Raw genomic sequence first — 27,070 nt, forward strand, 5'->3', positions numbered from 1 at the left:
CGTCCATGTGGCGGCGGCCACAGAGGATGGAGCCGTCTGTCAGGTTGAGCCACAGGTTCTCCCGCATGTCGCACTTGGAGCACTTCCAGCCACTACCCAGGGAGAGGAAAGAGAGCGGGGGTGGGGGTGGGGTGAGGGGGGTCAGCGCTTGTGAGAGAGGGAGGCAGGGGCGCTACCAGCTCGGCACGCTCTCTCTCTCATCTCCTCCAGATGTCCCCATGCTTTGGTAACCTTCCTCCAACTCCCCTCTTTGGCCTGTTTTCTGCCCTCTTTCCCACCAGATGTCCCCAAAGGGGGACACTTTGTTCTTGCTCTGGGGGTCGTACGGAAGGGCTGTGCTTACCAGGGTGGAATTCGAGCGGGGTTGTCCAACTGCTTGAGGTTGATGGCGTGCTTAGACACCTGCCGTACCTCCCCGTCCCAGGCCTGCACCTCCTGCCTGCGGGAGGCCGAGTCGGCCGAGAGCAGAGCCTCCACCGCACTGGTCACCTGGGGAAGCAGAGGGTTAGGAACAGAGCCGAGCCTCTGCCCCGTGCCCCACCCCGCATGCTTCAGCTTCGTCAGTGCTTGCGCGGCCCCTCTGGCCCTGGACGCTATGATAGGGTGAGAAGTTTTCATACCCGATCTCTGACAATGTCTGGCAGCCCCCCCAACCCATCCCGGGCAATCTCCAGGTAATTTGGCAAAATGACAATCTTCACATCCTCATCGTAGTCAAACTTCTCCTCATTGAGGTTAAACCCGCCTTCGACACCTGGTGGGATGGAGAGGAAGGAGAATAAAAAACCACCGTGAGTCAGTGTCCTTCCTCCCATAGGGCACACCTCCCTTCGTCCCTGCAAAGCTCAAGGTCACCAGTCAGGCCCATTCTGGTGGCTTTCCTAGTACTTATGACAGCAAGAGAGACCAGCTCAGGGAGGACAGACTGCAGTGGTGCTCACCAATAGCCAGCCGGGTGGGCTTCTTACGGGGTGGGTCTCCGGTGCCCGCAGCAGCGTCTTCCTCTCTCTGCAACAAAGCAGGGAGGCCAGGATCAGCCATGAGCACCACGGAGGGCATGCGTGGAGAGGATGCAGGGCTCAGAGTGGGAAAAGAGCGAGCGGAGGGGAAGGGGAAAGGCGGTGGCTGGAGAGTGCTGAACTGTATGGACCTCAAAGCAGAATGATGGCAAAAAAAATCTGTACCAAGTTTGGTTTTTTTGTTTTGTTTTGTTTTGCTGCTCTGACGGCTTTATTATCTCCCTTGCAGAGTTGACAGGACCTCATAGCAGGAGAGCTGAAAGGGAAGCCAAGAAGCTGTGGTCTCAGTATGGATCATTAAAGGGGTACAGAGGGTGCCCCGCATCTCTTGGGACCCTCTTCCCATCCACCGTAATCATGGGCACAATGTATCGCCAGTTTTTGTTCAAGGCATCTAGCTGCTTCATCTCTTCTGGGTAAAAGTGAAGTCAAACACCTGGATGTTCTGAAGGACACGAGAGGGAGTGGCACTTTTGGGGATGCAGATCACTTTCCGCTGGACCTGCCACCTGAGCAGGATCTGAGCTGGAGATCGGCCATACTTTTCAGCCAAAGCCAGGACCACTGGCTCCTCAAGCAGGATGGGCTCACCAGGGTCACACCAAGCACGATCTGAAGAGCCCAAGGCACTGTAAGCAGTCACCTCCAGGCCACGTGCTTGGCAGTGGGCAATCAGCTCCTTCTGTGCCAAGTACGGGTGACATCCCACCTGCAAGACGGCCAGGCACACTGAGGCCACACTGAGTATGTCATCGATCTGCCGGCTGTTGAAGTCGGATAGGCCCAACCCGTGCCAGCCCCTTGGCCACCAGTGCCTCCACAGCCTTCCAGGTCTCCTTGTAGTGGGTGGGGTCATAGCGTACCGCCCTGTCAGCATTCTTTGGGAAGGGGTTGTCTCCCCGCTCAAAGGCATAAAGCCAGTGCATCAGGTACAAGTCCAGATACTCCAGCTGGAAGTCAGCCAGCGTCTTCTGGGGGGCAGGCTCCACATCCTCAGGGTGGTGCTTGGTGTTCCACAGCTTGGATATCACAAACAGCTCCTCCCGAGACACTCCCTTGCCGGCTCCCACGTTCTCCTTCAGGGCCTCCCCGATCTCAGTCTCGTTGCCGTAGATGGCAGCACAGTCAATGTGGCAGTAGCCTACGCTAAGGGCGTACTTAACAGCGGCTTTTGCCTGGCCAGGCTCACTCTCCCAGGTACCCAGACCAACCAGAGGCATCTTCCCCCTGTGTGCAGAACGCAGGAAGCCACCACTGCCCCCTCGACACAAGCACAGAGCATGAACAGGACACTGTGGCCAGGTCTCAGTTCTGCACCCTGCCAGGGGGTCAACCGGCCTCAGCTTAAGCCTGGCGACGATCAAGTGTTTTTGTTTTTGTTTTTAGTTTGCTACAGGGTGCGTGCACTCTCTAGAGAGAAACAGAGAGGCAAAGTGAGAAATCACACCTCAGAAAAATAGCCACACCGCAATCTCGTCCCCCCATTCTCCTCTCAGGATTTTGGGCATGCTTGCACACACACTCAGTGTGTTTTTCTTTTTCTGTTTTTGGAGAGATTTTTGCTATAGGGTGCGTGCACTTGCTGGAGAGAGAGAGACAGAAAGCGAGAAATCACGCTGCAATCTGTTCTCTTCCATTCTCCTCTCAAGATTTTGGGTACGTACACACACATGCCCAGCGTGAAATGAAGCCACCAGGTCCAAGACTCAAACCACGGTCAACTATGTGGGAGCCCAACAACATAACCATTACGCTATGTGCCGGTCGCACTCAGTGTGTTTTTTAAGCCATTGGCTCTGGGAATCGAACTGAAGAACTGGCCCATGTGGGATCCATGCCTTAACCACACCACCTGCTGGCTCTGTACAAGTTTTAAAGACACAAATAAAAGAAGGTGAAAGGGAGAAAATGAGGCCGATAGAAGGTCAGAATGAAACAGATGGATCAACAACGGGGACAGTGGGAAGTCTCTGAAGTGCCAGCACCAGCCCAGCCCAGCACCTACCGGGCGCCGGGTCCGCCGGAGGTGCAGGTAGACTCGCTGGCCCGTCTTGTTGAAATGTCTCTCCACATACTGTTTCCCGAAGCCCAGGAATGTGTTCATGCAGATGTAGAGGCCGCCCTCGGACTCCTGCAGGCAAGGGAGAAACAGGGAGTGGGAAAACGAAGCCCTGAGTCAAAAGCTGCTGCTCCCAGAGGAAAGGTCCTACTCTAACACACCGCATGGCCTTTGGCAAACTGTCAGTGTTTAGCCTTTTAGGACCTGGTACACGGCTAAGATTCTCTGCATTTTCTCCTGTGACTCTGGTAACAACCAACAAAGACACCAGGGGGCCGAGCAATACCTGTCAGCCACCACTCATCTTCCTCCTGCTCCTCCTTTGGGCTTTCAGGTCCTCCAGTCAATCACATGGGACTCTTTCCTGGGACCAAGTGAGCCAGGTAGTAAACGCGGACCCAGAACTACAGACTCCCAGTGCCAGAAACTACATTCAGAGGGGAAAAGGATCCATTCCCGGAAGAGGAAAGACCTTCTTGTCGGCAACGAACCCAAGCCAGGGTCACCTGAGACACAAACCTGCCTGATCTTCAGGGTTCAGAGTATCTTCCAGAAGAGGAGCAGAGAGGACACCTAGCCTCCGAGCCTGAGCAGCCCAGACCTCCCTTCACCACTCTACTGGGCCTCTCTGTGACTCCTCTCCCTCCTCTCCTGTTGAAGCCCTGGCTCCAGGGGCACAGTGCCATGTTTGGGACTCACAGCTAAACCCAGTCTGGCAGGGACATGAAGTCCAGCATTCTTCAGCCACCATCTTTTCCCTCATTCTTTTTTTTTTTTTTTTCCTTCAGTTTTTACTATAGGCATGTGTGCTCAAAGACAGAGGGCGGGGGGAGTAAGAACTCACTCCCAGGGGAAATGGCCACACCACAATCCCTTCTCCATTCTCCTCTTTAGATTTTGGCCATGTACACACACAAGCCCAGTGAGATTTTCAAGCTGCCAGGCCCAGGACTTGAACTGTGGAGTTGGCCATGTGGGATCCAATAACTATAACCTCCATACTACCTGCTGGTCACTCACCTCTACTCTTTTTTTTTTTAAAAGAATTATTTAATTGGGGGCCGGCAGGTGGTGTGGTGGCTAAGGAAGCTGGACTCCCATATGGCTGACTGTGGTTTGAGTCTCGGACCTGGTGGCTTGCTTCCTCACTTTCCCTCTCTCTCACCCTGTCCCTCTCTGGTCAAAGTTAAAAATAAATAAAGTTAAAATTAAAATATATATATACTAAAAAAAGAATTATTTAATTAAATTAATTAATTTATTTTAATTTGACCAGAGAGGGACAGAATGAGCGAGAGAGAAGGAGAGAGAGGGAAAGTGAGAAAGCAAGCCACCAGGTCTGGGACTCGAATTGCAATTGGCCATGTGGGAGTCCAGCGTCCTTAGCCACTATGCCACCTACCGGCCCTTCCTCTCCACTCTTGACCAGTAAGATCATCGCTAAAGTCCCAACCTCCAATCTCAAAGCCATCACTTCTGAAAACAACCTAGCGACATGTGCTGAGACGGTGAGAACACATAACATCCAAGTGGAAAAGTGGCAAAGAAGCTGTCCACCCTGAATCACAGTTAAAGAGGATGGACTTCCCCTGGAGTTGAGCAAGTCCACCAGTATCTCTGTAAACACTGGATGGAGAATGTGGAGGAGGTATTTGGAGACAATAAGAATCTTCTCTCAGAGTCAAGTCTTTGAGCAACAACTGGTATCTTCTTCCTGAAATAAAATGGCCTCAGTGGCCTTGGAAACTTCTCTGCTATGGTATTAAAAACAGGGCACTGGCACTGGGGTACCTCTTGGTCCCAGCTGTTCGTAAACAAATAGAGCATTTCTCACCAGGGAGATCAGCTAAGGTCTCTTTCTACCTTGAACCCAGTTTGAAGATAATCAGATAGGCTGTAAGTTGGTTAGCAAAGCAATCAAGCCACACTGGAGCTCTCTTGACTTGGGATGAAGGAGAGAAAGTGTCAGAAGATTACGAAACCCTTCTCGATTACTCAAACTAGTTGCTTAGGACATTAGTTACTTAGGACAGGGGCGAATTAAGTGTAAAGAAGGACCCGGTGATTTCTACCACTCGCTGGCAATTAAGAAAAACCTTTCCCTCCTGGGAGGAATGTGGGGGCTCTGAAGAATAAACTCTTCTGTTGGAAATAAAAGGTGCTGGAGACTGGGAACCCTGGAGCTCCACTCCTGAGCAGTCCTCTTTCACCTCAGCCAAAGCCAGACTTCAGAGAAGCAGCCCATTATCTGACCACCAGATCAAAACCCAGCAAACCAAGCACACCAGAAATCCCAGAGCTGATCCGGAGCTGGGCCTCTGACCATGCTGCTATACTCAGCACTGGCGATGCATTATAAAGCCTTTCCACTCTGACTTGCAGTTTTCAGGCCATGAGCTGGTCTGGCTCAACACTCTGGGCAGGGCCCAGCAGAAGCTTGAGGGGAGGGGTGGTGTGGGGGGCGGATCCCAACCAAGTGCTGCCCTCTTAGTCCAGGTCCTGGAGGACTGTCTCTGCTGGAGGGTGACACAGGAGGGAGGAACCGGGTGGAGCCTGCAAAAACGTGAAGCACGGTGTGGGTGGTGGCTTTGTCTAACTAGTCAAGAGTGGGAGCAGGATGGAAAAGAGGCCTTGGCACCCTCCAAGAAAGAAACCATCTCTCCAGAAATGCTTTACAAGGGGTTCCTTCTGCCCTCTGTGATGGGCAAGTGAGAAAAGGAAGGGACCGTGGCCAGAGATCACTTGAGAGGGAAAACGACTAGAGCTTTGCTCTCCTCCCCACTACGAATGACCCACATCCCCGCCCCCTGTCCATATTAGCCATGGGTGGAGGCTCTCTAACTCGGCCTTTCTCAGTACCAGCCTTCTTCACAGCCCTCTTCCAGACGATTATCCGCCTCGCAACTGCAGTTCCCACCCTCGAACCCCAACCCCGGCCCAGACAGCGGGGAGTCGCCCCCATCCCTCCCACACGAGACTACAAAACCCGAAGAGCTGCGCGCTACAGAAAAGGCCAGCTCCCAGGCTTTTGCAAGGGTACGCTTGGGGGCTGTAGTCCGACGGTCGGGTCGCGCCGCTAGGTTAGAACGGCAGCGGGAGCAGTGAGAGACTACAATGCCCACAGTGCTCCACGAGACCGGGAGCGGGCGAGACGCGCGCGGCGGATTCCGGGGGCGGTAGTCACACGACAGCCCCAGCTCATGGGCAGCAATGGCAGGCAGGAGCGTGGGAGACTACAAGTCCCAGGGTGCAGCGCGGGGAGGCGGTAGCCCAAGCCTGGCAGGCCCCGGCAGAATGACCAGGGCGATGGAAGGAAGTCGTGCTCGCTGCGGGCGTAGGGAAGGGGCTTACCGGCGTGTCGAAGGAGAAGGCGCACTCGTCTTTGTGGACCCGGTCTCCAGCCTTGGGGACTCGGATCGTCGGTAATACAGACAGCAGCGCCTCCTCACTCAGCTCCGCCATGACACCGGCAGCTGCTCCTCCACACACACAGCAGGTCCCTCCGTTCCCAGTCCCCCACCCCCTACTCTCAGCGACCAATGAGCGCCACTTATTAGACGCATGCGTCAAGAGGAAGACGCGCGCGAGTGGCAGTTGGGCACAGCCTGACTAAAGCCAATGAAAAACGCGTCTGAAGCGATTGACAGTCGAAAGAACCAATTCCCCTCTTCCAGGGCAGGCGCGCCGGTAGCGCTGCGAGGTACGCACTCTGGAACCTCTGCTGTCCCTTCGCGTGCCTTCTACGGAGAAGAAACTGACGGTTGTCTAAACCTCTCAATCCCAGCACTTTCCTCGGTATTGTCCAATCCGAGAGCAGAAGGACAATTGTCTTCCCGGTATTTGAAAAAAGGCTATCCAATGAGGTGGAGTCTGAGAGTGTGTCGCGTGATTGATAACTCTGTCAGCCAATAAAGGTTATATCACTCGGGCTTGTGTGTAATAGCGTAATAATTCAGCAGGGGATTCTGTGTCGCTCAATAAACTCGTTTGTTTTAGAAACTGGAGGTCTCAGATGCGAGTCTCAAAGTCTCATGATGGACGCCTTGCAAGAAGATACTAACAAAAGTCCTTTAATCAAGGAGGCGCCACCCCTAGGCAAGCCCAACCTCAGTCCATTGGTCCCACCATCTCCATTAAAGACGTCTCCTCCGACCAATGGCTTTCTTCTCTGGGGGCGGGGCTTACACCGCGGGCCTATTGGAATCTACGTCGGCTCAACCAATAGGGCCAGGGTCAGGGGCGTGGCGGGATGTTTGAAACTCGTAGCTTCGGGAGTTGAGCCTAGAGCTGCTGAACACCCGAAGGTGGACTTGGGGCCCGGTAAGTGGTTTGAATAAATTAGTGACTAGGTTAGAGGGCCCAGGAGGCCCAGAAGGGGCCGCTTGGTCAGCTGCACCATTCATTAACCCGCTAGAGTCCTTTGGCCCAACGGCCAAGAGGTTTCACGCCTGGAAACGGGAAAGATCGGGTCTGGGGTCAGGGATCCAGTGTGGTCGCGCTAAGGACTGACACCTGAGTCACCCTCACAGGCATCCCCTTTGCACCCCGGGCCGGGCCCCACCTACCAGTTGAGATGGGCTCAGCCAAGAGCGTCCCAGTCACCCCCGCACAGCCTCCGCCACACAACAAGCTTTTGTCTCGAGTGGCGGACCCCCGTTCTCCTAGTGCCGGCATCCTGCGTACTCCCATCCAGGTAGGTATTCTGGGTGCGCTGGGGAAGACAAACTGAATTCTTGGGCTTACCCTGATTCTGAGAGCTCTCACACCCCTGCCCTTAGTCCCAGCCTTGTTTTCTGTTTTCTCCATCTTCATGGGGTAGGCTGAATGTGTGGGGCCCTTGGCAATTCCTGCCTGGAATCTGGGAAGGAGGAAAGGGTCAGGGCCCAGACTTGTTCCAGCCTCTGGTCCTGACAGGTGGAGAGCTCTCCACAGTCAAGCCTATCAGCAGGGGAGCAGCTGGAGGGTCCTAAACAAGCCCAGGACACAGATCCCCGCTCTCCTACCCTTGGCATTGCACGGACACCTATGAAGACCAGCAGCGGAGGTACATGTTGGGCCCAGAGAACGTCTGTGAGCCCATCGTTTTTGAGTGGGATCAATGAAGCCATCCTCTCAGGGCACCTTTTCTCACATTTTGCTTTCCCTCACCTTGATTTCTGTCTACCTACTCTCTGACCCACCTGGGATGAATCCTAAGGCTCCTATATCTTTTCTTCTTTGCTAAGTGGTTTTTGTTTGTTTGTTTTGAGAGGTTTTTGCTATAGGGTGCGTGCACTCGCCAGAAAGACAGAGAGACAGAAAGTGAGAAATCACCCCCAAGGGGGATGGCCATACAGCAATCCCTTCTCCTCCATTCTCCTCTCGGGATCTTGGGCACGCACGCACACGTGCCTGGTGTGAGTTTAAGCCACCAGGTCCGGGACTCGAACTGTGGTTGACTACGTGGGAGTCCAGCGACATAGCCATTATGCTAACTGCTGGTCCCACTAAATTTTTTTAAAATTATTTATTTATTTAATTTTATTTATTCATTCATTCATTTTCATTTGACCAGTGAGAGACGCACAGAGAGAAGAGAAGGAAAGTGAGAAAGTATGCCACCAGGTCCGGGACTCGAACCTCAGTTGGCCATGTGGGAGTGTCCAGCACTTAACCACCACGCCACCTACTGGTCCCTCGCTAAATGGTTTTTATCAGAAGGTCACTGCTCACTTCACTGCTCTTCCCTAGATCCTCCGAGCCCACTGGTGAAACAGCTGAGTGACGTATTTGAGACCGAAGTCTCCACATCGAGTCTTCCCCCAGAGCCTGTTCTGCCCCTGGAGGAACCTTTACCTTCTGAATTGGACTTGCCTCTGGGTACCCAGTTATTCCTTGAGGACCAGATGCCATCTTGGAACCAGACTGAGCTCCCCTGCAAACAAGCTTTTTCCAAGGAGGAAGCAAGACAATCCCCCAAAACTCCTGTGGCCAGCCAGAGTGGAGACAAGCCCTTGAGAGACCCTGAGACTCCCCGATCTTCAGGTACAGAATCTAAGGGCAAGGGGGAGGGAAGAGATACTGGGATAATGTTTTGGGACAATGTTCACGGATGCATGTGGGAGGAATGAACTTCAAGCCCCTAATTTTGGGTTCTTGCTTTAACTCCTTACCCACCCTAGGCTCTAAGTGCAGTAGACGGAAGCCAAACAGCAAGGTCCTAGGGAGATCCCCCCTCACCATCCTGCAGGATGACAACTCCCCTGGAACCCTGACATCACGACAGGTAAACTGAGAGAGGTGAAAGCTGTTATCATGATATCCAGTATGGAGGGTGGGAGGCCCTTTCACCCCGATCACCCTCCTGAACAACAGCCCCCACCCCGCCACTCATACACTGCCTTTTGCAGGGTAAGCGGCCTTGTCCCCTAAGTGAGAACGTTAGGGAACTAAAAGAAGGAGCCATTCCTGGAACTGGACGACTTCTAAAACCTGGAGGACGCGCACTGGAGCAAGGCCAGGGCCATGACAAGGAGAATCAGCACTTTTCCTTGGTGGAAAACTAAGCCCTGCATGGCCCTAACACCGGGCTCACCCAGAGCCTGGTGATACTGTGCCTCTCCATCCCTCTTTCCCACCAGGACTAAGGAAAAGCTTGTTTTCTTTGACTTCTCCTAAACAACTAATTCTGGGACCAAGAGAGCTTTACTGGGCTTTCTTTGTGTCTTGTGTGTTTCTTGTGTATTAAAGAAGTGATTTTATTTTATGTATTTATCTTTTGAAATTTTGTTAGAAGGCATGTGTGCTTGCCAGAGAGCGAAAGAGAGAATAAGTGAGAAAGCACCCTTCGTGGAGGGTCACAGTGCAATCTCTTCTCCACTTCTTCTTTTGGAATTTTGGGCATACACACACACATGCCTCTATGGGGTGTGTTTTTTAAGCTGGGTCTGGAACTCACTAAGTGGCCAGCCATGTGAGCTCCAGCCATCTTAACCACCAGGCCACCAGCTGGCCCAAAGGAAGTGATTCTAAATGGTGCTTCACAAGGTTAGACCGTGACCCGTGACCTCGTACTGGGTCTTCATGTGGAATGGCAGCCTGGAGAGTCCCTGGCCCTGACCTGAGTGTCTCCCCACTGATACATCAGAGCCTCTTTTGCTTACCTCCTATATATATATATATATAATTGGAGAGGTTTATGCTATAGGGCACGTGTGCTCAACAGAGAGACAGAAAACAAGAAATCACTCCCCAGGGGGGATGGCCATACCGCAATCCCTTCTCCTCCATTCTCCTCTCGGGACCTTGGGCATGCACACACATGTGCCCGGCGTGAGTTTAAGCCACCGGGTCCCGGTTTCAAACTGCAGTCGGCTACCTGGGAGTCCAGTGACATAGCCATTACGCCAACTACTGGTCCCTACCTCCTATAACTCATGAGGTTCCCCAGGGCTCTGTCCTTAGCCCTCTCCTCTGCTCTCACTGGTGATTATTTCTAGGGCTTTAGCTATCACTTAACCTATATTCTAGTGACTTTCAGGTCTCTCTAACCCTAACCTTTATCCAGATGTCCCATAAGCACTTCAAAGTCAGTTTGTCTAAAACAGAATTTGTGACTTTCCCCCAAAAGCAATCCCCCTATTCCCTATCCTCGTGAAAACAGCATTGTCTACGCAGCTGCTCCGACCCAAACTTGGGCATCATCTCGAATCATCCTCTTAGTATTTCCTATGCTAGCACTAGGGAGCCTGGTGACCTTGTCTTTAACATCGCCCTAACCCCTCTCCCTGGCCCCTCTGTCCTGTCGCTCTTATATTTCCTGCCACTCACCTCCCACCACCGTGTCCTAGTGCCAGTCTCTCCTCCCTGCGTTTTGTCAACCTGCACTGCTGCTAGATCCTTCTGAGGAACATGACTGACTGTCACTGCTCTGCTCGAAATTCTTCCACAGCTTCCCATTGCCCTTAGGATAAAGCCTAGGGCCCGGGGTTAGGGCCCATGTGGGGAAGGTCTTTGGCTCACATCCTAGGACCTCTCTGAGCATGCTGGGTGCAGCTGGGCAAGCTGAGACGGGGGGTAGCCCACAAGTAAAGGCCTGTTGGGGATGCCTGTCTTTCTGTCTGTCTTTCTCACAGAAGCATTAAATAAATAGATTAAAAAAGTCTAGGGAACCAGCAGTTAGCATAATGGCTATGTCGCTGGATTCCCACGTAGTCGACCGTGGTTCGTGTCCCGGACCCGGTGGCTTAAAACTCACGCCGGGCGCGTGTGCGTGTGTGCCCAAGATCCCGAGAGGAGAATGGAGGAGAAGGGATTGCGGTGTGACCATCCCCCCTGGGGGTGATTTCTCGCTTTCTGTCTCTATGTCTCTCTCTGTCTGTCTGGCGAGCGCATGCGCCCTACAGTGAAAATCTCTCCCCCCCAAAAAAAAAGTCTAGACCCGTGGCCTGCAGATAACATAGTGGTTAAGGCACTGGACTTACATGTGGCTAGCCACAATTTGAGTCCCAGACCTGGCTTAAAACTCACACTGGGCACATGTGCATGTGTGCCCGAAATCCTGAGAGGAGAATGAAAGAGAAGGGATTGTGGCGTGGCCATCCCCCACCCGGGGGGCGTGGTTTCTCGCTTTCTAGCTCTCTGTCTCTCTAGTGAGCACACACACCCTAAAGCAAAAATCTCTTTCTTTTTTTTAAATAAAAAGTCTAGACACTTTAGCCTGGCACTCAGGCCAGTTATAACCAGAGTCCTCATCACCCTCCGTCCACACACGCACCTCAGGCAGGCTGCAGTGAGCTGTCCTACTTACACCCCAGCTACCTGGTGAATATCTTCTCCTGATCCATTGCAGTCTCCCCGCACGAGGCTTGGGCTTCTTCCTTCACCCTCTCTGCCTACAAGCCGCCTGCTACCCGGCCTTTATCACAGCACCTGTGACACGTTACTACCCCTCAGTGGGACCTGGGAGCTCTGGAACAGAGCGGGTGGAAACCAGGCATCGCAGACGTACCAGGTGCTATGCTTTATTGCAGGTGCTATGGGAGAGAGAAAGCAAAGGAAAGAGCGTGAGGAAGGGGGCCGGGACCCTAGAGGTGCTGGAGCCGTACTCACAGGGCTGAGCGCTGGGTCTGAAAGGAGGCAGTGACTCCGGGGGAGGCTGTCTAGGGCTGGGACCTCAGGCTAGAGGCTGCTGGGCTGCAAAGGACTCAGAGGGGTCTTTGCTCATTAAGGGAGAGGTTCTTAGGACTGGAGAGAGGAAGCCGTGGGAGGAGATGGGGCAGTTCTGGCCCCAGGTCCCTGATGCTGCCTCCCACAGGCACACTCCCCACACTCCTGTCCTCAGAGGGGAACTCTTGGTGGGGGTGGTACTGGGGTAGGGAAGACAAAAGCCGAAGAGGCTGGGCGGGGGAAAGGACAGCTGGGTGTCTTCAGGGCCTTCCACCTCCTTCCTCCAGCCTCCTCAGTTCCAGATTTTGAGGAAGCTGTCCCAGGAGCCGGTGGCCACAGCCATCCCATCAGCTGTGACTCCTAGGCAGCTGACCCTGTTGTCGTGGCCAGAGAGGACACCTGAGGAAGAGGGAATGGAGTCCATTATTTTTCTGCATTTTTTTCCACAGCAATTCGGAAAGTCACGCGTGTGTATATGTGTGTATGTGTGCACGCACATGCACGCACCCTGACGCACGCACACAGGAGTCCCAGATGGAGTGGGCTGATCCTTAGCCCCTGGAGGAGATTGAGACCCTGAAAGAGGATTAGCCTTAAGGAAAGCTTCCTCCTGAGGTCAGTTTGTCAAGACCAGGGCGTGGGGGTTAGACGTGTCAATGCCATGAGAAAAGCCAGGGGCACCTTGCTGGGTGCTGGCACACAGGGAGGGCACCCCGTCTCCTTCGCCTGTGTATCCAGATGGGGAAACAGGCCCAGAGAGAAGCGACTTGTGCAAGGTCACCAGAAGGTAAGCCACAGAACTAGGGTTTGGAGCCTGCCTCTAACCAGTGCTATTTTCATTTGACACCTGGCCTCTCCCAAGAAAAGAAGCCATGGGACCAGCAGGTGGTCTGGAGGTTAGGGCACGAGATTCCCACAAGGCTAACTGCAGTTTGAGTCCTGGACCCAGCAAGTTGAAAATCATGCCAGGCATGAGTGTGCCCATGCCCAAAATCCCAAGAGGAAAAGAGGGAAAAGGACTGTGGCATGGTCATCCCTTTTTGGGGGTGACTTTTCACTTTCTGTCTCTCTAGCAAGTACATGTGCTCTATGACCAAAACCAAAAGGAAAAAAAAAAAAAAGGAAGCCACAGTCTGGCCAACTTCAGACCAGGCTGATCCTGGATAAGCCCCCAGGATAGGGTCAGGGCCCTCAGGCCCTGCAGATCTTGATTCTGCTCCACAGGTCCCTGAGGCTGTCCTTTTAGCAGATGCCCTGAAGCCTCCGGGACATGGAGCTGCCCAGCCAAGGCCCACAGGCCTGGGATGCGCAGGAGCTCCGTGGGCAGAGAGCGGCCATGGCACCCGGTGGTGCAGAAAGGCTGCTTAGGGCAACTCTGTGGGAACGGGTCCTACGGTGGGAGCCAGGGGTTACAGGGTCAGAGCAGCAGTGCGGGGCGGGGCTGGCCCTTACCCACACGCTCGACCTTCATGGAGTCCCAGACATTGCAGTTGAAGTCGTCGTAGCCAGCGAAGAGCAGGCGGCCACTGAGGGAGAAGGCCACGGACGTGATGCCGCAGATGATGCTCTCGTGGGAGTAGGTGGTCAGCTCCTGGTCCGCCCTCAGGTCAAACAGGCGGCAGGAAGCGTCGTCGGAGCCGGTGCAGATGGCCTCTCCATTGGGGAAGAACTGAGGGCACAGGGACCAGGCATGGAGGACGGGCTCAGGCATGGAGCTCTGTCCTCTACCTGCCTCCTGGCTGGTAATTCCAGGGCCGTGGCTTCTCTCAGCCACCTGGGAAGACAAAAGCCGAAGAGGCTGGGCGGGGGAAAGGACAGCTGGGTGTCTTCAGGGCCTTCCACCTCCTTCCTCCAGCCTCCTCAGTTCCAGATTTTGAGGAAGCTGTCCCAGGAGCCGGTGGCCACAGCCATCCCATCAGCTGTGACTCCTAGGCAGCTGACCCTGTTGTCGTGGCCAGAGAGGACACCTGAGGAAGAGGGAATGGAGTCCATTATTTTTCTGCATTTTTTTCCACAGCAATTCGGAAAGTCACGCGTGTGTATATGTGTGTATGTGTGCACGCACATGCACGCACCCTGACGCACGCACACAGGAGTCCCAGATGGAGTGGGCTGATCCTTAGCCCCTGGAGGAGATTGAGACCCTGAAAGAGGATTAGCCTTAAGGAAAGCTTCCTCCTGAGGTCAGTTTGTCAAGACCAGGGCGTGGGGGTTAGACGTGTCAATGCCATGAGAAAAGCCAGGGGCACCTTGCTGGGTGCTGGCACACAGGGAGGGCACCCCGTCTCCTTCGCCTGTGTATCCAGATGGGGAAACAGGCCCAGAGAGAAGCGACTTGTGCAAGGTCACCAGAAGGTAAGCCACAGAACTAGGGTTTGGAGCCTGCCTCTAAACAGTGCTATTTTCATTTGACACCTGGCCTCTCCCAAGAAAAGAAGCCATGGGACCAGCAGGTGGTCTGGAGGTTAGGGCACGAGATTCCCACAAGGCTAACTGCAGTTTGAGTCCTGGACCCAGCAAGTTGAAAATCATGCCAGGCATGAGTGTGCCCATGCCCAAAATCCCAAGAGGAAAAGAGGGAAAAGGACTGTGGCATGGTCATCCCTTTTTGGGGGTGACTTTTCACTTTCTGTCTCTCTAGCAAGTACATGTGCTCTATGACCAAAACCAAAAGGAAAAAAAAAAAAAAGGAAGCCACAGTCTGGCCAACTTCAGACCAGGCTGATCCTGGATAAGCCCCCAGGATAGGGTCAGGGCCCTCAGGCCCTGCAGATCTTGATTCTGCTCCACAGGTCCCTGAGGCTGTCCTTTTAGCAGATGCCCTGAAGCCTCCGGGACATGGAGCTGCCCAGCCAAGGCCCACAGGCCTGGGATGCGCAGGAGCTCCGTGGGCAGAGAGCGGCCATGGCACCCGGTGGTGCAGAAAGGCTGCTTAGGGCAACTCTGTGGGAACGGGTCCTACGGTGGGAGCCAGGGGTTACAGGGTCAGAGCAGCAGTGCGGGGCGGGGCTGGCCCTTACCCACACGCTCGACCTTCATGGAGTCCCAGACATTGCAGTTGAAGTCGTCGTAGCCAGCGAAGAGCAGGCGGCCACTGAGGGAGAAGGCCACGGACGTGATGCCGCAGATGATGCTCTCGTGGGAGTAGGTGGTCAGCTCCTGGTCCGCCCTCAGGTCAAACAGGCGGCAGGAAGCGTCGTCGGAGCCGGTGCAGATGGCCTCTCCATTGGGGAAGAACTGAGGGCACAGGGACCAGGCATGGAGGACGGGCTCAGGCATGGAGCTCTGTCCTCTACCTGCCTCCTGGCTGGTAATTCCAGGGCCGTGGCTTCTCTCAGCCACCTGGGCCTGGAGGGAGCAGCAGCACAGCTAGGCCATCCCCGCAGCTGCAGGCCGGAGCTCCCCTGCCTGTTTGCTGGCCCTGGCTGCAGTGCTACGGGCAGGATCTTTCATGCTGCAGGGAAAACACCCAGGTCTGCCCAGGGTCACAGGGCCAGGGGGCCAAGACGGTCCCAGATGTCAAGACTGCACAGTGGGCTGATGAGGGTGTGTAAGAACGGAGCCAGGAACAAATGCGTAAGCCGAGTCTCATGAGGAGTCAGCAGGTGGGTGGGAAGAAGGTCTGTGGGAAAAGGTTTGTGCTCTTTAAAAATGTCAGTACTGGGGCCAGCAGGAGGTGTGGTGGTTAAGGTGCTGGACTCCCACATGGTCCACTAGGCCAAGTCCTGGGCCTGGTGGTTTGCTTTCCCATGCTCCCTTTCTCTCTTTACCTCTCTGTCTCTCTTTGGTCAAATAATTCTTTTTTAAAAAATGTCAGTATCAGGACCAGCAGTTGACATAATGGCTATGTTGCTGGACTCCCATGTAGCTGACCGCGGTTCGCGTCCTGGACCCGGTGGCTTTGCGTGCCCAAGATCCCGAGAGGAGAATGGAGGAGAAGGGATTGCGGCGTGACCATCCCCCCTGGGGGGGGGTGGCATCTCGAGGTGGGTGGGAAGAAGGTCTGTGGGAAAAGGTTTGTGCTCTTTAAAAATGTCAGTACTGGGGCCAGCAGGAGGTGTGGTGGTTAAGGTGCTGGACTCCCACATGGTCCACTAGGCCAAGTCCTGGGCCTGGTGGTTTGCTTTCCCATGCTCCCTTTCTCTCTTTACCTCTCTGTCTCTCTTTGGTCAAATAATTCTTTTTTAAAAAATGTCAGTATCAGGACCAGCAGTTGACATAATGGCTATGTTGCTGGACTCCCATGTAGCTGACCGCGGTTCGCGTCCTGGACCCGGTGGCTTTGCGTGCCCAAGATCCCGAGAGGAGAATGGAGGAGAAGGGATTGCGGCGTGACCATCCCCCCTGGGGGTGATTTCTCGCTTTCTGTCTCTTTGTCTCTCTCGTAGGTGCACGTGCCCTATAGCAAAAATCTCTCCAGAAAAAAACCAGTTCAGTTTAGAGGAAACTGAAGGAAATACAATGCATATTTCTAGATTGGGGGGCCTGGACAGAAAAAAAAATTCTATTAAGGACATTTTTGAGGTAACTGGTGAAATTTGAATATAGACTGAAGACTCTGGTACTGTGTCAATGGTAAGTTTCCTGATTTTGATAATACACCGTGGCCATGTTAGAGAGGGGCCTTGTTTTTTTGTTTTTAATTTTTTTTTTGGGGGGGGAGAGGTTTTCGCTATAGGGCACATGCGCTCGCCAGACAGAGAAAGACAGAGAGATAGAAAGCGAGAAATCACCCCCCGGGGTGATGGCCATGCTGCAATCCCTTCTCCTCCATTCTCTCGGGATCTTGGGCACACGCACACGCACCTGGCGTGAGTTTTAAGCCACCAGGTCTGGGACGCGAACCACGGTCGACTATGTGGGAGTCCAGCGACATAGCCATTACGCTAACTGCTGGTTCCCTGTTTTTAATTTGTTTTTAAATGCCGGAGGGAGGTTTTGCACACATGAGCCAGAGACAAAACACCCCTCCCTGGGGGACCTGGTCACACTGCAATCCTGTCTCTAGCTCTCCACCCTGTCAGGGTCCAAGCACGTGCGCCAGGTATGTAGCTGATCAGGCTGGGGTTCCACCTCCAGTGGGTCACGTGAGATCCAGCTTCCTCTATGTAGCCCCTAACTGCTGCATTCTGGAGAAGTTTTTGGTATAGGGTGCGTGCGCTCGCCAGAGAGACAGAGAGAGATAGAGAGACAGAAAGCGAGAGATCCCCCCCGGGGGAATGGCCACGCCACAGTCCCTTCTCCTCCGTTTTCCTCTCGGGATCTTGGGCACACACGCACACGCACCCGGTGTGAGTTCAAGCCACCAGGTCTGGGACTCAAACTGCAGTCGGCTACATGGGAGTCAGCGACATAGCCATTACGCTGCTGGTCCCAACCTCTACACAGTTTTTATGGAGTATTTTAAGGGGTGGGACCAGCAGATGGCATGGTGGTTAAAGGTGCTGGATTCCCACATGGCCGGCTATGGTTTGAATCCTGGACCTGGTGGCTTGAAAATCACAACAAATGATTAAATAAATTATGTATATGTGTGTGTGTGTATATATATACATATATATACACTATAGTGTATATATGTGTGTATATATATATGTATATACATATATACACTATATATAGTGTATATATGTATATATGTATACATGTATATATGTATATATATGTATATACATATATATAGTGTGTATATATATTTAATATATATACACTAATATATATATAAATATATATATTTAATAAAAATGTATTTGAGGGGTAAAGAGGCTTGAAGCCTGCAACTATTCTCAAAAGACCCACAGAACAGGGGCTGGCAGGTGGCATGGTGGGTAAAGGTGCTGGATTCCCACATGGCCGAAAAAAAGACCCAGAACAGAAATAACAAAATGTATGTGGGGGCCAGCCCATGGCATGGTGGTTAAGATGGCTGGATCCCCCAGGACCAACTATGCAGTTCGAGTCTCAGACCCAGCAGCTTGAAAAACATGCCAGACACATTGTGCGTGCCCAAAATCCTGAGAAGAGGGTGGAAGAAGGAGACGGCTCCCGGCCATCCTGCCCTGGGGGGTGCTTTCTCATGTTCCCTTTCTCCCTCTCTGTTTTCTCTCTCCTTGTCTCTCTCTGGTCAAACTAAAATAATAGCAAGAATAAAAAAAAAATAGAATTAAATAAAGAATTATTTAAAAGAAAGAAAAAAAAAAGACCCAGAACAGAAATAACAAAATGTATGTGGGGGCCAGCCCATGGCATGGTGGTTAAGATGGCTGGATCCCCCAGGACCAACTATGCAGTTCGAGTCTCAGACCCAGCAGCTTGAAAAACATGCCAGACACATTGTGCGTGCCCAAAATCCTGAGAAGAGGGTGGAAGAAGGAGACGGCTCCCGGCCATCCTGCCCTGGGGGGTGCTTTCTCATGTTCCCTTTCTCCCTCTCTGTCTCTCTTCGGTGAGTGTACATGCCCCGTAGCAAAAACTTTTTTAAAAAAAATATCTGTAGCTATACCTAAGTGTGTGTTTATCTGTGTCTCTATTTTTCTACAGCACAAGAGTGATAAAATAAATAGGGTAACTGTTTGTTTTTCTTTTTTTTTTTTTCAGATAGGTTTTTGCTATAGGGCGCGTGCACTCACCAGACAGAGAGACAGCAAGAAATCACCCCCCAGGAGGGATGGCCACGCCACAATCCCTTCCCCTCCATTCTCCACTTTGGATCTTGGGCACACACTCACATGCGCCCAGCATGAGTTTAAGCCACTGGGTCTGAGACTTGAACCGCGGTCGACTACATGGGAGTTCAGTGACATAGCCGTTACGCTAACTGTTGGTCCCAAATATGGTAAATGTTAACAGTTTATCTGGATGAGAGGTATATGGGAGTTTCTCTGCAATGTGGTATTCTTTTTTAAAAATAATTATTCAATTTTATTTATTATTGTTGTTTTGAAATTTGCTGTAGGTCACATGTGCTCATGAGAGAGAACAGAGAGAGAGAAAGTGAGAAAGTAAACCACCAGATCCAGGACTTGAACTGTGGTCAGCCATGTGGGAGGCCAGTACTCAAACCACCACAGTACCTGCTGGCCCCAAGGTGACATTATTTCAAAGTGAAAAGTTAAAAACAGGGTCAGCTGATGGTGTGGCATTTGTGGCAGGTAGACCGCACATGGCTGACTGTCTGGTTCAGGTCCCGGGTCAGGTGGCTTGGAAAATGGCGTGTGTGTGTGTGTGTGTGTGTCCAGAATCCCAAGAGGAGAAGGGACTGTGGCATGATCATCCCCCCCCCCAGGGGTGCTTTCTTGTTTTCTCTCTCCGTGTCTGACTCTCCAGCAAGCACTTGTGCCCTATAGCAAAAAAAAAGAAGTTAGAAACCAAAACAAAGGCTTGGGCAGCTGGGGGTGGGCGGGGGAGGGTGTGCACGTCGGGGAGCCGGCCCCTGGGGTTGGAGCGGAGAGGGGTGCTCACACAGATGGCGTTGATGTCCGACTCGTGGCCAGTGAAAGTCTGACGGCAGGTCCCCTCCCGCACATCCCAGAGCTTGGCGCTGGCATCGCAAGCCCCCGAAATGAAGAGTTTGAAGTCAGGGGACACAGCCAGACTCATGCAGTCACCCGTGTGCCCCACAAACACAGTCTTCTGCTGCCCGGTCTCGATGTCCCACAAGGCACTGCCAGGGAGGGAGAAGGTCTCAGAGAAAGCTCAGGCGTCCAGGACAGAATGCCCTCCCAAGGCCCAGCACCACGGCCCTCAGCTCTCACCACGTGGTGTCCCCCGAGCTGGTCACGATGCTGTTGTCATCCAGGAAACGGCAGCAGGAGAGATAGCCTGGAGGTGGTGAGAAGGACAGTGCCCCGGCCAGTACTGCAACCCACCTGGGGCCTGGGTTCCCTGGAGCCCTCAGGATGGGAGAGAGGGCCCGACTCACCTGTGTGAGCCGACAGCTCCCGGCTGACCTTGACGTTGCCCTCGCGGGATTTGAGGCTGTAGATGGAGCACATGTTGTCCAGCCCCCCGCACGCCACGAAGTTCCCTGACGGGGCGTAGGCACAGGTCATGACCCAGGACGAGCGCAGCGGAATGGCGTGCACCTGCAGGCGGATTGGGCCGAGGCAGGCCTGAGCTGAGCTCCCAGGCAGGGTGGGGGCCGGGGGCAAGGTGGTGGCCCTAGGGAAGGGCCCCTGGAGGGCAGGCCAGTACCTTGTTGGTGGTGTAGGTGTCCCACACGATCAGCTTCCCGTCTTGTGAGGCACTTACCAGCAGCCTGGGGAGAGGCACCCCGCATCAGCCAAGCCTCTCCTCCCTACCTGCCCACCCAGCGCCCCTCTCAAGCCTCACTTGGAGTCAGTGGCCCAGTGCATAGCATAGATCTTGGCCAGGTGTCCCCTTAGCGTCCGCCGTGTTCGCATTTGGACCCGTCCTGCCACCTCTAGGCCAGACACCAGCTGCAGAGAAAGGGGCATTAGATACGGGGTGGGGGCAGTGGGGTACGCACCCACACATCCCTCAGACACGTCCCGTCACTGGTTTGGACAAGCTCCTACTTGGCTGCCCTCCATAAGGTCCCCCAGCCTTAGAGGAGTCCTTTCCCTGGAGTGGTGGAGACGGAAGTGAGAGAGAGGTGTGCAAGGCCAGGGCTGTGTCGCCGAGTGCTTAACGACCACCGCTCCCACCTGGGACGGGAGTTGGTGACTTCCAGGATGTAAATACTCGGACCTTCACCCACTTCAAGGTGCGCATGTGAGGTCGCTGAACACGGACCCACGAAGAGATGCGCATGGTGGGTTCCCCTGGTGGTTGGAGCCACCCTGGCTCACACTGTGGGCCTGATGGCTTCTCAGCTGGCCACCAGGGCATTGCGGTGACCCTGAACTGCCCCTCGGGGAATCTGTGGTCCTAAGCTCCTTCAGCCCTCACCAGCTTCTAGACTCAGGCTGGGGCTCTGGAGTGGACGGACTTAATTTGCCATCCTTGTTTTGCTATCTTGGGCACGTTACTTAATCCCTCTGAGCCTGTTTCCTCAAGGTGTAGAATGAGGCTTAGCAGGTCAGCCGGTGGCCTGGTGGTTAAACTGGCTGGATCACACACGATTGGCCGCATAGTTCGAGTCCCATACCCGGCGGCTTGGAAAACCCAACAGATGCGTGTGCATGTGTGCCTAAAATCCCCAAAGGAGGGAGAGGTGGAGGAAAGGGGCCTGAGGCATGCTCCATGGGAGGTGCCTTCCTTCCTGCTGTCCCTCTCTCTCACTGTCTCTTTCCGGTGAGTGCATGTGCCCTCTGGCAAACTAAAAAAAAGGTTCATCAGAGCTTCTGCCTCCCAGAGTTGTCATGAAAATTCAGCGAAATTCTGTGCGTAAGCAGCTTAGCTTGATGTCTGGCCTATGGTAAATGTTCACTCGTATCATCAACATGGTCAATCCAATCTTAGATGCCATCAACTCTAAGAAGCACCGTTTTTTTACATATCACTAAGAAAGGAAAAATATAAAAATTATCATTGTAGGGCCAGCAGGTGGTGTGGTGGTTAAATTTGCTGGATTCCCACATGGCTTACCACAGTTCAAGTCCTAGACCCAGCGGCTTGACAGTCGCAACAAATAAGTACATCAATAAATAAATGTTTAAAAATATAATTGTTGGGTCCAGCAGGTGCCGTGGTGGTTAAGGAATTGGAATTCCCACATGGCCATCCACAGTTCAAGTCCTGGACCTGGCGGCTTGCTTTCTCACTCTCCCTCTCTCTGGCAAAACTCATGTGAAAAATAATCATCATCATAAATAAATAAATAAATAATTCTTTTGAAAAAATATACTCGTAAGGCACCATCCATTGTTGGTTGCATCTCGATTTCAGAGATGTCAAGGTAGGACAACACGGGCATCTTCGAATGGATGAAATCCAGTTTCGGCCCACTGGCAACCCGAGTCCGGAAGGCTTTATGATCGGCCAAGTACTCTCTGTCCACCCTCCCGGCTCTGTGAGGCGAGTGTTTCATGGACAAGGCTAGAAACCGGTCTGCGTGGCCAGCAGCCATTAGGGCCCCTGGCTGCGAGGAGGTCTCTTGCTAAGTGTTTGCTTCGTGAGAATGAGTGCCACTCCTCACCCGAGGCCACGCTGTCCTACAGCTGGGGCAGCAGCCTGTTGCCAGTCGGGGAGCCCCCATCCCTCCCCTCATGTCCTGCCCTCTGCCATCAGAGCTCACCTCTGCCAGAGTGGTGTCAGCACAGGCTTTCCTGGCATCCTGCAGGGAGAGCAGACAGGGGAGGAGAGGCGGGGTGGGCGGTGGGTGCATGGTCCTCCTGGGTAGGTGGGCTTGGGCTCTGGGGGCAGGGGCAGGTCTCAAATATGTGATTCAGGTTCAGGGAGTCTCAGGGCATTTCTAGGTCTGAGGTCTCCGAGATGCCCCTGAAGAGCAAACACCCCCCCCAACCCCCGGCCACACTGCTCATGTCCTCAGGTCTGTTTTCTGGGGTCCCCTTTGGGAGGGTTCTGGGGTTACTGCAATCTGCTTCTTGAGCTGCTCCGCCTCCTGCTTCAACTGCTCCATCTCCCCCATGGCTGACAGGTGGAGGGTCGCTCAGGCTCCTGCCAGGAACACAGGGTAGTAGGTGCTGGGGACTCCCCGCCAGGCCATGCTCCTGTCCTTCATGCCCACGCCAGGAACCGGAGGCAGCAGAGTGCCTGCACCTCCTCCCGGCCAGCCCTGTGGGTGTGCAGCTTGCACAGTCGGCTCCCACCGCCAGACCCGAGCCCTCCCTACAGCCCCAGCCCGAGCGCCGAGCCCAGGCCAGCTCCTTCTTACTTGGGCTCTGGCTGGACCTCTCCCAGGTTTCCAGCTCCGGTTCCCGGGTGCCTCCTCACTCTCTCAGCTACGACGCCCGCCCGTCACCTGCCCGGGTTCTGCTGCCAGAGGAGCTGGCCTGGCCTGGCCCCCACTGGGGGGGGTCACTGACAGGGAAGGGTAGGGCCAACGACGTGGACGTCAGGCAAATGAAATCAGCGGGGGGGGGGGCAGTGCAGGCAGGGCGGGCGAGCAGGAGGTGTGTGGCTTCTAGACTTGGGGTCAGACTGGAGGAGGGCTGGGAGTAGGGGTGAGGCTACAGAGAAACAGCCCCCCAATAACAAGCTCTGGGAGGGAGGAGGGGTCGGAGGGGTGCTTCCCTTGGTCAGTCTCTCTGCAGGCAGACATAAGAGCATCAGGCCCCCTGGGATTAGAGCAAAGCTGTGAGGATTAAGAGTTGGGGTTTGGGAGGGGTGCAAAGGAGCAGTAGCAACCACAGCTCCCTGCCCCTGGCCCGAACCCCCAACACCGGGAGACATCTCAGCAGTCAGGGCCTGCTCCCCAGCCAGCCGGGGAGCCAGCCTATGAGGGTGATTGCTGGCCCCATGGCCTGTCCTCCAAACTGTGTTCCTGAGCTCAGGGTGGTGGGGGACGAAGGTCCGGCCACCATGGGAGGGTACAGGCAGGAGCGGAGATTAGGAAGGACTGATCTGGATAATCCTCCTTCCCAACAAACCCCAACCAGCTGCCCTTGGGTCTGATCCCAGGCTGGGGAGAGGTGCAGGGGAACCAGAGGGAAGGGCGGACAGACCTGTCCCCACTTTGAGGGAGAAAGGATTGCACATGGAGGGCAACTCCAGCCCCTGCTCGCAGGCCTGGTCCCCTCTTTGTCCCCATGACTCACGGGGCCCTGCAGGGCTGTAAAGACAGGAGCCTGAGGGGCCGGGCTGTCCTAAGTCTCTGCCAAGCTCGGAGGGGAGGCAGGCTGGGAGCTGGAGGCCCGGGAGCAGCTGTTGGGGCGGGGAGTATTTGCATGAGGGGAGCAGGTGGCTGAGATTTCCCTGACAAATCACAGGTCCAAGTGGCCTGCCTCTGGGAGGCCCAGAGACATGTGTCCCCTCCCAGACCTGCACTGTCACCCCACCTCCTGCTCCCACAGAAACTGGGATGCGCCGACGGCCGGCTGAGCGGACTGCACGTTCTTTATTGCACATGGGGACAGGGAAGCAGGGCCGTCCCCCTCGTCCCCACTCAGCAGTCGGGGTCCCACCCCGCCATTTCTGCTAGGCAGCCGCAGTGTCCTCTGTCTCCTCAGGACTGCAGTCCTGGCTCCCAGGCCTCGAGAGCTCAAGGCTCGTCCGTGCAGTGTCCTCTGGGTCCGGAGCTGAACGGCCCCGGAGGCCCGCAGATGGTGGGGCTGGGACAGAGAGCTCGCTGTTCTGCTCCTGCTGTGGCACGGGGGCGTCTCGTGGGTCCTGGCCTCCAGGCGGCTTTTCCCAAGTCTCGGGGTCACATCCCCAAGGAGCTGGCTGAGCCGCTCATAGCTCCTCCCGGACCCGAGGTGGCTTCGTGGCTTTGTCTTGGGCCCGTTGTAGCCTGAGGCTGGGGGGCTCTGGGGAGGGATCTCTGCTGGGCATGGCCTCCTCTTCCTCCTCCTTCTCCGGCTCCTGCAGCAGCTCTTTGGCTTCCGTCCACTCCTAGGTGTGAGGACAGTTTGGCCCAGCCCCTGCACCCACCCTCCCTGGGCCATCCCGGCCGCTGCCCCAGCCCACCCTGAGCTTCCTCAATGCCCACCTTGGCTCACCAGGAGAACCATGTCCCTTCCTATCCCCCCCACCCTACTCCTCCATACCTGCTCCCTGTGCTCAGGTGCCCATGTGTGCCACAGGGCCAGGGCACAGCGCCGTCCCCGTGTCACGGCCCACACACCATGGGGATTCTCCACGCCGGAGCTGAAGGCCACAAGGCGTCCGCAGCGAGGACGAACCTGAGCCTGGGGAGGGGACAGGTTCAGCTCCAGGGATCAGCCCTCTCAGAGAACATGGCCCTCACCCCTACAGCAGAAGGGGCAGGGGGCAGAGTGTCAGCTTCCCACTCCCCAATGCAGGGACTAGATTGGAGGAAATCGGAGCTGGCCTGGATTAACGAACAACCCTGCAGACTGAGTCTAGCAGGGCCGGAAGCCAAAGGCGAAGGGGTCCCCACAGAGGGTCTCTGTGGGCTCCTGCCACCTGGTGCTGACTTCTGCTCGACCTATCGAGTCCAAAGTGTCCAGCAGCCAGGGGTGCTATGCACATCTCTGGGTACTTTTCCACCCCAGGAAGGCCTGGCTTGTAGGTGGGTAAAGTAGGGAAGGAGGTGATTGGACAAAAATAGCAAATCATGGGGCCAGCAGGTGGCGTGGTGGTTAGGGGTGCTGGACTCCCACGAAGCTGACCACAGTTCGAGTCCTGGACCTGGCGGCTTGCTTTCTTTCTCTCTCTCTTTCCATCTCACTCACTCTGTCCCTTTCTGGTCAAATTGAAATAGATGAATGAATAAATAAATAAAGTTAAATAAAATAATGCTTTAAAAAAGAATAGCAGATCATGGCCCCTCTGCTCCTACCCAGTGCCAGCCCCTGGTGTCTACCCAGGAATGTGTGTGGTCAGGAGTAGGGGATAACACCACTTACTCACTTAATTGTTTATTTAGGGAACTGGCGGGTGGCATGGTGGTTAAGGCGCTGGACACTCCCACATGGCTGACCATGGTTCAAGTCCTGGACCTGGTGGCTTGCTTTCTCACTTTCCTCTCTCTCTCTCTTTCTGTCTGTCTCTCTAGTCAAATTAAAATAAATGAATGAATGAATAAAATTGAATAAAATAATTATTGAAAAAAATTGTTTATTTAAATACGTTTATTCATTTTAAGTTTGCCAGAAAGCATGTGTGCTCTCCAAAGAGACAGAGAGAAAGAGGACCGTGGTCACACTGCAATCCCTTCTCCTCCCTCTCTCCACCCTGTTCAGGATTTGGGGCATCTGGTGTGTTTTTCAAGCCACTGGGGCTGGGATTTGAACCATGTGATTATCCATGTAGGATCTAGCTTCTTTAACCACCATGCCACAGGGCTTGCCCTATCACCTAACATTTACTGTTTATTACCAAGCACTGGCACTTTCTTTTCAACACATTATCTAAATTACTCCTTACGGTAACTTTTTTTTTTAGATTTTTTTTGCTATAGCATGTGTGTACTCACTGGAGAGACAGAGAGACAGAAAGCGAGAAATCACTTAATCACTTCACGAGGGTGCAGGAGATGCAGATGGCCACACCACAATCCCTTCTCCTTCATTCTCCTCTTGGGATTTTGGGCATGTACGTACATGCACCTGGCATGAATGTCAAGCCACCAGGTCTGAGACTCGAACTGTGGCTGACCACATAGGAGTCCAGTGCCTTAACCACTATGCTACCTGCTGGCCCCACAATAATTTTTTTTTTTGGAGTCATTTTTGCTATAGGGTGCATGTGCTCACCAGAAAGATAGAGAGAGACAGAGAGACAGAAAGCAAATAAATCACCCCCCAGGGGGGATGGCCATGCCACAATCCCTTCTCCTCCATTCTCCTCTCGGGATCTTGGGCACGCACGCACATGCACCCGGCATGAGTTTAAGCCACCAGGTCTGGGACTTGAACCGTGGTCAACTACATGGGAGTCCAGCGACATAACCATTACACTAACTGCTGGTCCCCCCTACAATAATTCTTTAAAACAAGTATTTGTGGGCCAGCAGCTGGCATGGAAGTTAAGGTGTTGGAATCTCTTGGGACCAGTAGATGGGGTAATGGTTATGTTGCTGGACTCCCACATAGTAGACCATGGTTTGAGTCCTGGACCAACAATTTAAACTCACAACGGGCATGCATGTGTGTGCCCAAAATCCTGAGAGGAGAATGAAGAAGAGATTGCAGCCTGGCCATGGTCCCTAAGGGGGTGATTTCTCACTTTCTGTTCCTCTGTCTCTCTAGCAAGCACACACACAATATAGCAAAAATATCTCTTAAAAAAAAAAAAGGTG

At 54.0% G+C, this 27,070-nt stretch overlaps 5 protein-coding genes and 1 pseudogene across 6 annotated transcripts in view; 1 reads left to right on the plus strand and 5 right to left on the minus strand.

Annotated features, from left to right (window-relative positions):
• Window positions 1-6,988, minus strand: part of USP5 (ubiquitin specific peptidase 5) — a gene marked incomplete in the record, with an annotated part of 16,342 nt that extends 9,354 nt beyond the window's left edge. The window contains 6 exon segments of the mRNA XM_014585133.2: window positions 11-92; window positions 344-489; window positions 621-754; window positions 942-1,008; window positions 3,025-3,150; window positions 6,430-6,988. Of these exon segments, the coding sequence (XP_014440619.1) occupies window positions 11-92; window positions 344-489; window positions 621-754; window positions 942-1,008; window positions 3,025-3,150; window positions 6,430-6,540 (666 nt within the window).
• Window positions 1,261-2,386, minus strand: LOC102485350 (alcohol dehydrogenase [NADP(+)] pseudogene; annotated as a pseudogene).
• A 309-nt stretch (window positions 6,989-7,297) lies between the features above and the next one.
• CDCA3 (cell division cycle associated 3) lies at window positions 7,298-9,784 on the plus strand. The gene is made up of 6 exons (XM_006170792.3): window positions 7,298-7,398; window positions 7,608-7,771; window positions 7,993-8,122; window positions 8,809-9,102; window positions 9,240-9,343; window positions 9,468-9,784. Exons 2-6 carry the CDS (start codon window positions 7,652-7,654, stop codon window positions 9,621-9,623), a joined length of 804 nt encoding a protein of 267 aa, XP_006170854.1. The 5' UTR covers window positions 7,298-7,398; window positions 7,608-7,651; the 3' UTR covers window positions 9,624-9,784.
• A 2,134-nt stretch (window positions 9,785-11,918) lies between these two features.
• LOC102467920 (guanine nucleotide-binding protein G(I)/G(S)/G(T) subunit beta-3-like) lies at window positions 11,919-13,980 on the minus strand. Its single transcript, XM_006170794.3, has 2 exons — window positions 13,678-13,980; window positions 11,919-12,624 (listed from the first exon to the last, which is right to left on the minus strand). The coding sequence occupies exons 1-2, from the start codon at window positions 13,934-13,936 to the stop codon at window positions 12,518-12,520; spliced, it is 366 nt and encodes a 121-aa protein (XP_006170856.1). The 5' UTR covers window positions 13,937-13,980; the 3' UTR covers window positions 11,919-12,517.
• Window positions 13,981-14,024: 44 nt separating this feature from the next.
• On the minus strand, window positions 14,025-22,777 carry LOC102503265 (guanine nucleotide-binding protein G(I)/G(S)/G(T) subunit beta-3). Of its 2 annotated transcripts, none has more exons than XM_014585144.2 (9): window positions 22,721-22,777; window positions 22,424-22,462; window positions 20,557-20,663; window positions 20,419-20,482; window positions 20,147-20,309; window positions 19,983-20,046; window positions 19,687-19,888; window positions 15,246-15,462; window positions 14,025-14,192 (listed from the first exon to the last, which is right to left on the minus strand). In XM_014585144.2, the coding sequence occupies exons 1-9, from the start codon at window positions 22,775-22,777 to the stop codon at window positions 14,086-14,088; spliced, it is 1,020 nt and encodes a 339-aa protein (XP_014440630.1). In that variant the 3' UTR covers window positions 14,025-14,085. The 2 variants fall into 2 exon arrangements, with proteins under 2 accessions (XP_014440630.1, XP_006170855.1); XM_006170793.2 differs by having other exon boundaries at window positions 19,980-20,046.
• Window positions 22,778-24,186: 1,409 nt separating this feature from the next.
• The window catches only part of P3H3 (prolyl 3-hydroxylase 3), a 16,437-nt gene continuing 13,553 nt past the window's right edge, over window positions 24,187-27,070 (minus strand). The window contains exons 13-14 of the mRNA XM_014585142.1: window positions 24,855-24,995; window positions 24,187-24,699 (exon numbers count right to left, since the gene is read on the minus strand). Coding sequence (XP_014440628.1) covers window positions 24,541-24,699; window positions 24,855-24,995 — 300 coding nt within the window. The 3' untranslated portion in view covers window positions 24,187-24,540. The remainder of the gene's footprint in view (window positions 24,700-24,854; window positions 24,996-27,070) is intronic.

The sequence above is a fragment of the Tupaia chinensis genome, unplaced genomic scaffold (genome assembly GCF_000334495.1).
Source record: "Tupaia chinensis unplaced genomic scaffold, TupChi_1.0 Scaffold149011_1, whole genome shotgun sequence".
In the NCBI taxonomy this organism is placed as follows: Eukaryota; Metazoa; Chordata; class Mammalia; order Scandentia; family Tupaiidae; genus Tupaia; species Tupaia belangeri.